Source organism: Cyprinodon tularosa, unplaced genomic scaffold (assembly GCF_016077235.1).
Source record: "Cyprinodon tularosa strain WSP-4 unplaced genomic scaffold, ASM1607723v1 ctg66, whole genome shotgun sequence".
In the NCBI taxonomy this organism is placed as follows: domain Eukaryota; kingdom Metazoa; phylum Chordata; class Actinopteri; order Cyprinodontiformes; family Cyprinodontidae; genus Cyprinodon; species Cyprinodon tularosa.
Window position 1 is genome coordinate 6,227,060 of NW_024039407.1, and position 13,565 is coordinate 6,240,624.

Consider the following 13,565-nt stretch of genomic DNA (forward strand, 5'->3'; position numbering starts at 1 on the left):
GACTTCAAGCAACGTGGATGAAGTGCCTCTCTTCTTTTCCTCCAGACTCTGGGACCTTGATTTCCAAAGGAAATGCAAAATTTACTTTCATCAGAGAACATGACTTTGGACCACTCACCAGCAGTCCAGTCCTGTTTCTCTTTAGCCCAGGCAAGACGCTTCTGACGCTGTCTGTGGTTCAAGAGTGGCTTGACACAAGGAATGCGACAGCAGAAACCCATGTCTTTCATACGTCTGTGTGTGGTGGTTCTTGAAGCACTCACTCCAGCTGCAGTCCACTCTTTGTGAATCTCCCCCACATTTTTGAAGGGGTTTTGTTTCACAATCCTCTCCAGGGTGCGGTTATCTCTCTTGCTTGTACACTTTTTTCGACCACATCTTTTCCTTCCCTTCGCCTCTCTATTAATGTGCTTGGACACTGAGCTCTGTGAACAGCCAGCCTCTTTAGCGATGACCTTTTGTGTCTTGCCCTCCTTGTGCAAGGTGTCGATGGTCGTCTTTTGGACAACTGTCAAGTCAGCAGTCTTCCCCATGATTGTGTAGCCTATAGAACTAGACTGAAAGACCATTTAAAGGCTTTTGCAGGTGGTTTGAGTTAATTAGCTGATTAGAGTGTGGCACCAGGGGCCATCAATTTTGAACCTTTTCACAATATTCTAATTTTCTGATATGATGAATTTGAGATTTTCATTTGTTGTCATTTGTAATCATCAAAATTAAACAAAATAAACATCTGAAATATATGAGTTTGTATGTAATGTATGAATATAATATACAAGTTTCACTTTTTAAATGGAATTACTGAAATCAATCTACTTTTCATGATATTCTAATTTTATGACCAGCACCTGTACATCGGGGAGAGTAACCAAACGTGACGTTTGCTCATAAGGATGTCTTCTTCCTGTACCCTCCTTATCATCCATCCTTGCCTTTGTTCTGTCAGATGAGCATACCCATCGTCAATACCCAGTGTATGAAAAATAAACTTTAAACTACCTCAACAGGCTTTTATCCCTTTAGTCATGTACAAAAAAAAACAATTTAATCATTTACATTATGGATTTTTTTTTTTTTTACGTATGGCGATTTGACCTTAAATAGATTTTTTTTTGTACAAAACTAAAGGGATAAATGCAAAACTGATGTCTTGCGCATGCATATTGACTCTAGGTATGCTGATCTGACAGAACACAGCTTCCCTTGTTACCTGTATCGCAGTAATAAAGCTTACGGAGCAGGTTTTTAGCCGACCGCTGAAGAGCAGTAAATGCCTTTGGAAATGATAGCGTCAATCTCCCGCCGTCATTTGCTTTCACCTGTTAATGTGTACCTGGCTAATCAGATGGTTGCCGGGCTGCTGTAATTTCCCTGCCGTACGACATTTACTGCTGAAGGCCTTACGTAAGGTTCAGCGTTGGTACTGCAAGGTTAAACGCTCCCAGAGTTACTCGGAATTTGCAAATTTCCTGATTATTCTTAATTGCTAAAAGGGAGGATTTGGATTGTTGAATGAGAACTGCTCATCGATTGAATGGTCTCTACATTTAGCTGGTTGCTCCTTTTAAACTTCTGGTTGTGTTTCTGATTAGTTTGAGCCATTTTGATGTTCAATTTAATGTCTAATTAACCCTTTATAAGGCATCACTTTTTGATTACTTGCATATCCCTTACAAATGGAGCATCCCCCTTTTTTTTTTTCCTATTATTTATTACTGTACAATATTTCTCCACCTGCATATAAGCCATCCGGATTGTACATATTTTCATTTCTTATTTTTATTTTGTTTTTATTGTGTGCAATACATGTACATTTGCACCTTAATCCTATTTATCTTGATATACTGTATATATATTGTTTATTCTTAATGCACCTTTTTCCTCCCTGTTTGCACCTTCTGTAACTTGTATGCCAATATGCGACGAGTGAATTTCTCCGTTGTGAGATCAATAAAGCTAATCTAATCATCTAATCTAATCCCTCAGCGAGGTCTAGAAACTCAAGATCTATATCCAGCCGTTCAGCAAAGATCCTGCTACATGGATGTACATCTTATTTTGGCATTTGATCAATTATATGAGCCCTTCAATGATATATTAGCTACTGGAAATTAAGTGGGGGGAAAAAAGTTAATAAGTCAAGTAAAAAAGGTAAAAAGTTGTTTAATAAGCTAAAAAGTAAAGTTAAAAAAGTTAATAAGTCTAGTTGACAATTATATTTAGGTTTATAAACTAAAAAATATAAGTGCCAGTATCAGCATTAATGCATCTAAGGTTGTTGTACCAAAAAAAAAGTGTTTCTTTCACTCATGAATTCCTTATAGAAGCACTTTTGTTATTTTTCTTAATATATTTGGGAAAGGTGGCGTTTCTTGTTATTACATTGAAATAAATTTTTGCCATCAAAATATCCATCTGTATTAAATGTTACAAAGGTAATAAGGTCCTGGATTCTAATCACACTATGGGCTTGACATTTAGATTATCAAAGTATTTCACAGAGTGAGCTTAGAGCTATAAAGGGGTTAAGAAGGAAGGAATATTTTAGAAAAGGAGCTTTAAAAGATCACCACTCTGGGCGTGCTTAACCCTATAATGCCAAATGTATCATATTTGATACATACGGTTTCTGATATGTTTTGCATCTGACACCTTTTGCATAATTTAATGGTAAAAACTTTGCACAAAATCCTATTGTACACAATCAGATATACCTGATAACAGCCAGTAGACGACTACACAAAAAATAATCTTGACTTATGGCATAGTAATAAATTATTAATATCAAACATGTATTTCTGTTTTTTCTTTTTACATATTTTGTTAAAAGGCCAAATAAGGAATTCAAACCAAAATAAAGTAATTTTCTGTTTTGTTTTATTCTTGGATCGGGCTTTAATGGGGTTAAAATGTTTTGATGGAAAAACTTTGTTGCTTTTTTTTGTTCATCTTTTTGGTGACTAATATAAACAGCTGTTTGGAGAGAGTTAAGAACAGCAATAAACCTCTGAGATACTGGGCTTACTGTAACTGAAGTTTAGGGAAGGCTAATTCCAGCCCTGTCAACCTTTGTCCTCATGAGTAACTAATTTTTAATGACGGATTAAAATGTGAGACCAGCAGAGGTCATTTTTAGGTGCTTAAATTGAAGCTTTCTGCTCTTCAACCAGCTTTCTGTCTGAGCTGGATTGTTTTTATAACTTTAAGGCGTTGGTCAAATTGCACAGATGTAAAAAAAAAAAAAAGAAACTCTTACTTTTTTTCATCAGCACAAATAAATAAAGTAGCAAAAAGTAACATTTTGTTGAATCACATTCCAGTTTAACAGCAAGAACAGTTGCTGAAAGTTTATTGTTTGGAGTTCTGATGCTGATAATGCATCAAAAATGGGAATTCAGCATTTAACTTTGCCTTAGTTTATTATTTTACTATTACTAACTACAGATAGCTTCTTATTAGTCCTTGTTTTCTTTTGAAAAATTTGTATAAATGATAAAAAAAAAAAAAAGAAAAGCTTTATACCTGCAAAGAAAAACAAAAAGAGGAAATGAGCGTTGATTTTCCCACTTCCCGTTTACATGCAAGGCAGCACGGTTTGAAATTGATGCTGGGTGAAGATAAAAATGAGGCAGCTGGTCAGTTTCAGGGTGGGATAACATGATGATGAGTTTCCACGCATGCAGTAAGCGGCGGAATCCTTACCTAAACATATTATCTAAAGGTTGGAATTTTTCTAGTTAACTTTTTTATGGAGTTGAGAGCAAAAATATTCTCATCTGCATACTAAAAAATGTGTTTTTTTGTATTGAAACTATTTATATAATAAATTCTTTAACAACAATTTAACTGATTAATTTTCCTAGATTGTTTTTGATCCACAATAAACCCATTTATTGAGCCTTCCAGTAACTGCTGGATTGGTGAAGCTAATTAGGCGCCGTCTTTCATGTCATGCTCATCAGGAAAACCTCTGTATTTTCATGCAGGCGCTGACGAGGCGACAGTTCCACCAGCAGGAGGCGATATGGGAACTTCTGCACACAGAGGCCACCTATATAAAAAAGCTGCGAGTCATCACTGATGTAAGTGCAATGAAAGCGGTTTGCATGCTGCCGCCGCTCATCAAACCGTCCCGTACTGTAACAGGGTGTTGAGCAACAGGACGTCTGTGTCCTGGAAGATAAGATACTCAACGAGTTCCTTGTTGAGGCTGAAAAGCAGTAAAATGTTCCATATCTCTGCAGTAAACACTTCATGGAATTCCGATCTTAAACTTTCCCTGCGTTTTTTTCTCCAGCTGTTCCAGTCCGGCCTGCTCAACCTGCAGGAGAGCGGTCTGCTGACGGAGGTGGACCCCACCAAGCTGTTCAGCAACATCCAGGAGATCGTCCGGCTCCACACCTCCCTGTGGAACCAGGTCATGCTGCCGGTTCTGAGGCAGGCCAGGGAGGCCCGGGCGCTGCTCGACCCCACCCACCTCCATGACGGCTTCAGCACGGTCAGTGGCAGCCAGAATATGCTGCGGAAAGTTAGAGTGGTAACAAAAAACGGACCAAGAACATTAACAAAAATCAAGGAGAATTAAAAAGAAAAAAAAACATTTGTTTAATGGAGAGTAAAGGTTTTAATTCATGATTGATTTATTGTAATAATAATAATAATGATGATGTATTTGACTCCTTAGAGCTCTTTGATAAATTACCTAACATTGTTACTTATAAGTAGCAGCAGTTCAAGATCAAATTTCCCAGGATGGCGCCAGTGCTGCTCGCCTTGTGAGACCATTCTGATCTCGCGAGCTTTCAAGGTTTCACTCGCTAATCAGTCTGGAGACTCTCCGTTAAAGAAAATTCGGAGCCGTTCACCAAACGAACGTCCAATCAGCGTTGGCTTTGAGGCGGGTTGAGGTGTGACGCAACGAGAAGCGCGACAGTTCAGTCTAAAGAACATGGCGGCTTCAGCCGATGAATCTAGCGTTAGCGTGGCTATCCAGCAAGTTTTATTGGAATTACAGAGTATTTCTTCACTGAAAGAAGAGCAAAACACTGCTCTGGAGGCTTTTCTCAGAGGAAAAGATGTTTTTGCTCTTCTCCTGACTGGTTTCAGCAAGAGTTTGATCTATCAATTGGCTCCTCTTCGTCGTCGCTCTGTTACGTCATATGCTTCGTTGATCTGATTGGTTTATTTGGCCCGTCTATCACCAACATAGGCCAATCAGCTAACCAGTATTTTCACCCCTTCCCAAAATTATTTCTACGGAAGGTTTCCAGATGGATATGAGGAGCAAATCCATCTTGCGGAGTCAGGTTACAGTGCTGCTTCATGGGGGGGGGGGAAAATTGACAAAACCAAAAAAACCTGGAAAGATTTCATGTTTAATATACTAAGGGAGCCATGAAGCCAAGCTGCCAGTTAAGGGTTTGGAACTGCAGGTAGCAGATCCCTGGTCTAGCAGATAAAATCTATGAATCTATTGGTATGTTTGAAGGTAAAAGCATAAAGCCTAAATGCTCCGCAGCATTAGCATTTCTGGAGCATCTGGAAACATAAATCAGAACCAGAACAAAGAGAAATTGTGCAAATCAGTGGAAAAAGAAGTGTGGCAGGAAGCAAGCTTTGGGGTACGCCGTTTGAAAAAAAAATTATTTTGTTGCAAGTAATTATCTAGTTACAGTAGTAGCCATTCAAAATTTTCCCCACTTTCCTTGATGGGCCCTTGGCTGGTTAACCTGACTCCGCCAGTTGGATTTGCTCCGCATATCCATCTGGAAACCTTCCGTAGAAGTAATTTTGGGAAGGGGCGAAAATACTGGTTAGCTGATTGGCCTATGTTGGTGATAGACGGGCCAAATAAACCAATCAGATCAACGAAGCATATGACGTACTAACAGAGCGACGACGAAGAGGAGCCAATTGATAGATCAAACTCTTGCCGAAACCAGTCGGGAGAAGAGCAAAAACATCTTTTCCACTGAGAAAAGCCTCCAGAGCAGTGTTTTGCTCTTCTTTCAGTGATGAAATACTCTGTAATTCCGATAAAACTTGCTGGATAGCCACGATAACGCTAGTTTCATCGGCTGAAGCCGCCATGTTCTTTAGACTGAACTGTCGCGCTTCTCGTTGCGTCACACCTCAACCCGCCTCAAAGCCAACGCTGATTGGACGTTCGTTTGGTGAACGGCTCCAAATTTTCTTTAACGGAGAGTCTCCAGACTGATCTGCGATTGAAACCTTGAAAGCTCGCAAGATCAGGATGGTCTCACGAGGCTATTGGCTGGTCCCCTACAATTCCTTACATTACATCTTACATTAAGATCTAAAGAGAAGCGTCATCTCCTGGTCAGACCCTGTTATTCAGGGAAAGGGTGGACTCAGAGTAAAAAAATATGCACGCCCAGGAGAAGGCCAGTGGCTGGAAGTAGGAGGGGATTATGCTGGGAGTTGCAGGGAAGTAGGCAGCCATTCAGCTGGCGAATGGCTGCTAGTGTAGCACTAAAACCACTCTAATGTTGAATCATTTCTGAATAAGGATTTTGTTATGAGTAATTATCTGTTCAGTGACTCCAGTAGAGCTAAAATAACCGTTGTTTCTGATACCCCCCCCCCCCTCGCTGTTGTAATAATATCTCCGTTTTCTGTCTTCATTCTCAGTTTGAGTCGAGGTTCAAGCCGTACGTCCGTTACTGCATGGAGGAGGAGGCCTGCATGGAGTACATGCGCACAATTCTCAGGGACAACGACCTCTTCAGGACGTATGTCACGGTTAGTGACCCGACACGCCCGTCTTCCTCTTCCATTTTTATTATTTTTTTAATTCTGGCTTGATTTTCCATCTCATTGTTCGCTTGTTTTTTCTGTTTAGTGGGCAGAGACCCATAAGCAGTGTAACCGTCTGAAGCTGGCCGACATGTTGGCGAAGCCTCATCAGAGACTGACCAAATACCCGCTCCTGCTGAAGAGCATACTGAAGAAGACGGACGAGCAGCCGGCCCGAGACGCCGTGAACAGCATGGTGAGGATCCCAGGCGGCCGTCGTTTTTTCCTGCGGCGATCCGTTCGGCTCCTAACGGGGGGGTGTTTTTGTTTCAGTTGGTCACGGTGGAGCGCTTCATCAACAGCGTGGACTCCAAGATGCGGCAGCGTCAGGAGGAGCAGAAGCTGGCCACCATCTCTGCCCGGATAGACTCCTACGAGGCTGTGGAGGGCAGCAGTGAAGAAGTGGAAAAGGTAAGAGGCTTACCTTTGGAGCTGCACTGCTTTCACTCCTCAGACTTCATGTCAACTCTTGCTTTATTTGTTTGTTTTTTTGTCTTCTTCTTTTTATCAGATCCTGAAAGAGTACAACCACTTGGACCTAATGTCTCCCATGAGAGGGACGTCACCAGAGGAGACGAGACAGCTGCACCTGGAGGGAGCTCTGAGGATGAAAGAGGGCAAGGACAGCAGGGTAAGGCTGAGTCACACGGCCTGCTTGTAAACGCACCACGTCTTCCCTTCTTTGAAGTCACAGCTGGTTTCTGACTCCTGTCCTGCAGATGGAGGTCTACTGCTTCCTGTTCACCGACCTGCTGCTCATTACCAAACCGGTGAAACGAGTGGAAAAGGTTAAAATTATCAGGCAACCTCTCCTCATCGACAAGGTCATCTGTAAGGAGCTCAAAGATCCCGGTGAGTTCTCTGCTGGGGATTATTTTGTTTTGATTTATCTACATTTTTGACCCAAAGAAAAGCAGGAAATCCTCGACGACGAAGAACATCAACGACGTTAAGCATAAGATGCTTAAAGAACAAAAATAACCTGTTTCTGATTTGTTTTATGTTAGGTTCTTTTATCCTCATCTACCTGAACGAGTTCAAGAGTGCAGTGGCAGCCTACACCTTCCAAGCCAACAGCGCCACCCAGGGGCGGAGCTGGATCGATGCAGTCTGCAACGTCCAGGTTGGCAAAAAATGATTCTGATGTGATTCAGATGATGCTGTGATTTTATTTGGTTTGTTATTAAATGTCTGTATATATATTTTTTTGTCTTTTAGAACCAGCTGCAGAGGCTCCGCAGTGAGGAAGACCTCCGGCAGCAGGACAGTCAGAAGAAATGCACAGCCGAGGATGAGGAGGAAGATGAGAGCAGCAACTCTACGACAAGCTCCCCGATCCTTCGGCACAAAGATGAGCAGAACTCCAGGTACTGTAATAAAAAAAAGATAAACCCTTAAAATTCAGTTAATTGAGGTTGTTATATTTTCTTTTCTTTTTGCACCAAATTTCCTCTTTTTAGGCAAACCAGCCTCTTTAATCTGACTTGATTTGCAGCGTTTACTCTACTAGAATATAAATCGGAGGTGTCAAAAGTAGTGAGGTGTGTGATGTTTAGTGAAGTGTTTTTAGGATTATGTCGATGGCGTTCGAGGCCTCGATAGCCGGCCGAACCCCGTCACTGATTCAGGATCTGTTTCGCCTGTTGGCTGTTTTTAAAAGCACAGCAAAACGCTGCTGATCCTGTCATCGCATTCTCTAGTATTTTGATTCCTCTCCTTTAAAAAGAACCACAATACAGTAAAAGAAGTTAATTTTAAAATAAAAATCAATAAACATCTGTCCCTTTTAACATAAGCACATTCAAATTACAACCATTCTGTTTCCAGGTATTTCATCATGTATCAAAACCAAACTGAGACCATATTAAAAAAATCTTAGCATCAAATATAGTTGTTTATTTAGTTTAAAGATTTAGATGAGCAAAACAAAACGAAAAAAAAAACATATCATTGTTGTCACAGCTTTTATATGTATTGTCCACTAGATGGCGCCATAGAACAATTACACCATGCTGCCCATGAGGTCAATAATTGGATCAAAGCCTCAGAGCTTCAAGAATCTTCATCTTACCGTCACTCATATTCTTCTTTACTAAAAATTTATTATAGGAATACTTGATTAAAATAAAATATGGGTTTTATATTGTACTTAATTACAAAAGTAAAATTAATATTTTTGCTTTAAATGATAAAAAAAAACTCTTTTTATTTTTAAAGAACCCAATAAAAAGTTAATTTTCCTCTTTTTCTCACTGTATTGGTAAACAGAACATAAAAAAAATACTATCCTGGTACAGATTTACTGTGATTTCAAAATTTTAAGAATAATATTGCAATTTGAACTAAACAGAAGTTCTACATAATAACTATTAGAGATTTATTAGAGTATTTAAATGGCATTAAAAGTGATTTAGAAAATGAAACTTAATCAACATTTAAACATAAAATCTAATAAAGAGGGAATGAGATGCATCTCAGCATCTGATCCATCATCTGCAGCGTTTCCCAGCCTTCAAACCTATTAATATTAATGAAAAAAACAATAATAATAATGTTAGAACTGTAAATATACTGTATAGTCATGTTTATATTACTATTTTTTATGTATTTGTTAATGTTTTAAAGGTTGCACTTTGAAAAATGGAATTGTCAAGTGCTGTTTTAAACAAAATTTCCTTTTGTTATAAACTGCTAAAAATGCTAAATTTTAGCTCAAAAATGCTTATTTTTAGACAAAATGCATCTCGAACATCTGAAGGGACACATAGTCGCTGCATGCTCAGTAGGGCTGCAATGGCTGCCCTTCTTTAAAGAGTTGAGCGTGAAAAAATGGAAACTTCTCCAATAACTGCTCTTAAAAAGAAGTGAAAGTTTAGAGCTTTGATGGGATTATCAGAGCGTTGCTGAAGTTGGCTAAACAACAATAGATGCCGGTCGATTGGTCGGCCGATTAATCACCAGTTGCAAACATTTTAGTTATATTTCAATGTTTTTTGTAAAACATTTTTCAGAGCTTGAATTTCGTTTAAAGTCACCTCCCAGAGTGGCAGATTGATTTAAAAGCTAGTTTTTCAAAAGCAATGTCATTTTTTTAAACTTAACTGATTTAGTAGGAAAAAATCTTGGTTCTTGTTTTCTTTTTCTAATTTTTGTCCTTATTACATGTTCAGATACACTTTGATGCCTGCGTTCATTAAAGATTGAAACTCCTGTCGTTTCAGCCAATCAGACGGCTCGACTGAGACCCTGTCTGTGATGGACGTTGACGAGCCGGCTGAGCTCCCGCAGCGTCCCGCTTCCCGCGCACACGAGGAGGAGTCCTCTGGAAAAGACTCTGAGTCGGACGCGGCTCATCTGTCGGACGGCCCCGGGCCTCAGCAGCCCGTCTACAGGGTCCATCCCGGCGTTTACATCGGACAGATCCAGGAGGAGAGCGAGGAGCTGGACCCTCTGTACCGGTCCCTCTCCATGGACAGCGCTTATGGTACCCTCTCACCTGAATCCCTCCTCCGAGAGCTGCAGCAACAGCCCGTCCAGAGTGGAGAGGAAGAGACGGAGGAAGTGGGAGAACAGGAGGCTGAGTTGGGTGAGCAGGAGATCGAGGAGGAGGAGGATGAGGAGGAAGAAGAAGAAGAGAATGAGTCTGTGGGGTCCCAGCTCTCTGTGGTGCCGTCATCCAAACCTCGCAGACGTCCTCCTGTCCAGTCCAGGATCAAATGCATGCAGAGGCTCTCCTCTTTAACTTTGTCCCGCTCTGAAGACAACCTCCTCCAGCGGGTCCACGGCGAAGACGTCATCTCCCACGCACACTCTCTCAGCTCCCAGTCCCAGTCCCAGGACCTGGACTGTGAGGACACGGACCCGTCCTCTCTGGCTCACAGTCAGAGTCTGTCGGAGCTGCGGCAGAACAGCCTCAACCGATCGGAGGACTGCTTGAGCGTGAGCATGCCCTCCGACAAGCTGAAGGCCAGCCTGAGCCGCGCCGAAGCCATGAACAGTCGTAGGATCTCCGCCGGGCTGGATGAGCAGGATGGGGAGACGGCGCCATCTAGCGTCTCGGATAGGAAATGTAAGACGGAGGGAGACGGTAATTCACCTAAAAATAAAAAGAGGAAAACACCAGCCCAGCAGCACAAGAAGCTGACTCTGGCTCAGCTTTACAGGATACGCACCACTCTGGTTCTGAACTCCACGCTGACGGCATCGTAAGTCTGAAATATCAGCCTGGCCTCTACGGAGAGGCAATTTAGTCCAAAGTCATTTAAACAGTTATTATTCAATTAAAAAAATTCACAAAGGAAATAATCCATTCGTCCATCCGTCCATTAGGGATGGAACGGTTCACAAAATCCACCGTTCGGTTCGGTTCACGGTTTTGAGGTCACGGTTTTCGGTTCGGTTCGGTATATGTTGATTGTTACACCGAAAAATAAAAAAAAATATAAAAATTTATGAAAAAATTAAAATTTATGAAATTGATGAAAAAATCCAAAAAAATTAATTAATTGTAATTATTTTTAATGATCCGAGGAAACCCTGGATCATTTCCACGTGTTTTGCTGCTTTGAATTTAATCATCTGGCGCATGCCCTCTACAATCTCTAAGGAAGTCAGAGCGGAGCGTCCGGGAGCCACAGCGGAGGCTTTAGGCTTTGCTTTGCGCAGGCGGTCTGGAGCGCAGCGGGGCGGAGCGCTGACGGAGTATGAGGGATTTCGGGGTTAGCATGACATGTTGGTCGTGTTGCTGTTAGCATAAACAAAACGTGTTGCACAATGCTTGCACACTGTTGCACTTTTATCCACAACTTTCTTTCCGCCGTCATCGTAGGTCACTCTAAATGCAAAGCGCTCCCATACAGCAGACCTATAAAGTGCTGCTGGCGCGTCTTCCAACTCCTGTTCTTTCCCACTCGCCATACCCACACAATTCTCCACAACAACTGATTTTTTTCCCTGCTACACCCGGCTACGCTGCTTCGCTTCTTCTTCTTCTTGTTTACTACTGGTGGTTGGCTTTGGTCGCAGTACCGCCACCTTCTGCTCTGGAGTGTAAACGCTTCGCCTATGAGAAAAAGGAGCAGCGCATGAACCGAACGTAACACACGCGAACCGAACCGAGACAGTCGAACCGAATGGTTCAGGCGGTTTTCATAAACCGTTCCATCCCTACGTCCATACATCCGTCTGTCATTTATCAATCCGTCTGTTTATCATCCATCTGTCTTTCTATCAATCCATCCATCCATCCATCCATCCATCCAGTAGTCAATTGCCTCCAGGCCAAATGAAAAAAATATTTCAAAAAGTAAATTTTTAGTTCACATAGTCATTTATGAGTGTACTTCAAAGTTTCTTTATTTCTTTTTTTATTTAATTTTTATTTTGATATATTTTTATTTATTAAAGCTTTATTTGAATATAAACGCATGTATAAAAAAAACTTAGTTTTATTTATTTGACGATTGATTTATTTCAAGAGTTATTTATATCAAATAACTATATGTTGAAATACAGAAATACAAATAACTTCCCCATAATGACGTCACTAAATACATTCTGAAATAAAGTTACAAATATAATCCTATTACTAAAAAAAGTTTTTTTTTTTCCTTTGTGAATTTTTTTATTAATAATTATATATCTTGAAAAATAAACACAACAAATGTAAATAATAAAAAAAAGTTCAAATTTTTTGTAGTGTATTAACTGGGAACATTTGATGGAATATTTATTACAGTATTAATTTAATTTGAAATGAAACCGCTCTCCATAGTATTATTCTAGGTCATTGTGTGCATGGCAGGGAACATGCACGCTAATATTTCTGTTTGTCTTTCCAGGGAAGTATAACGTCTCTTCCTAACGGCTGACCTGCAGCGCTTGGACATTACAAGGATTAACGCTTGTTTTGTGAGGATGGACTGATTTTCTACAGACACGGATGCACTCTTGTCCCACTGCCCTCTCCCTTACATTAGGACTCTTTTTTCCTTTTTTATTTATACAACAGCAATTGTTTTGTTTGTTTTTTTTTACTTTATGCTTCATTGGTTTCTGAGTTCCTCCAGCAAAAAGGGAGGGGCAGAGAGACATTAATTGCCTGCACTTTGGAACAGAAGTAGCACTGGAGGGGTGGAACCTGCAGAGAGGAGACATCCGGGCGGAGGTCCGACAACCTCATCCCTGCGCTCCACGAAAGAGTCGTCGAACTCTGTTGTTGAAGAAAGCAACACAGAATCTTGAATACATTTGTTTGCTAAGAAAAAAAAATAAATCTGAGGCTGATCAGCTTCTAGAAAGCAGATCCGACCATTTTATTTCAGTAAAAACACTAAAGAGCGAAATATTCAGCCATGAAATGAGCGTAGTCTTGACTGAACCTAAATTGATCTCCGTCTCCTCGTTAAAATGCAAACACAGCCAAAGAGGGGAGGCCTATCTAAGCCCCGCCCCCAAAATAAAATAAAAAAACAAACCAAAAAAAAATTAAAGCAGTCCAAATAAGCCAATCACATTTCAGCATATATATATATATATATATATATATATATATATATATATATATATATATATATATATATATATATAAAAAAACAGTTTCCAGTTTATGTTTTTTGATGAACTGAGGACTAAAAACGAGTGACTGAAGCCGTTTTGGTGTTGTTGTTTTTCTGCACTATACGTGTTTCGGCTTGAGGCACAAAAAACACAAAATGACTACGGATTTCAGAGAAAGTGGCAGTAGAAAA

The 13,565-nt window shown here is 40.4% G+C and overlaps 1 protein-coding gene across 4 annotated transcripts in view; it reads left to right on the plus strand.

Annotated features, from left to right (window-relative positions):
• The window catches only part of plekhg5b (pleckstrin homology domain containing, family G (with RhoGef domain) member 5b), a 162,927-nt gene extending 149,620 nt beyond the window's left edge, over window positions 1-13,307 (plus strand). For all 4 annotated transcript variants that reach the window (XM_038309253.1, XM_038309252.1, XM_038309254.1 and 1 more), the window contains 11 exons: window positions 3,987-4,082; window positions 4,298-4,498; window positions 6,652-6,762; window positions 6,863-7,012; window positions 7,090-7,227; window positions 7,328-7,447; window positions 7,536-7,668; window positions 7,824-7,939; window positions 8,035-8,183; window positions 10,038-11,021; window positions 12,657-13,307. In XM_038309253.1, coding sequence (XP_038165181.1) covers window positions 3,987-4,082; window positions 4,298-4,498; window positions 6,652-6,762; window positions 6,863-7,012; window positions 7,090-7,227; window positions 7,328-7,447; window positions 7,536-7,668; window positions 7,824-7,939; window positions 8,035-8,183; window positions 10,038-11,021; window positions 12,657-12,666 — 2,208 coding nt within the window. In that variant the 3' untranslated portion in view covers window positions 12,667-13,307. The remainder of the gene's footprint in view (window positions 1-3,986; window positions 4,083-4,297; window positions 4,499-6,651; window positions 6,763-6,862; window positions 7,013-7,089; window positions 7,228-7,327; window positions 7,448-7,535; window positions 7,669-7,823; window positions 7,940-8,034; window positions 8,184-10,037; window positions 11,022-12,656) is intronic.
• Window positions 13,308-13,565: the final 258 nt, after the last annotated feature.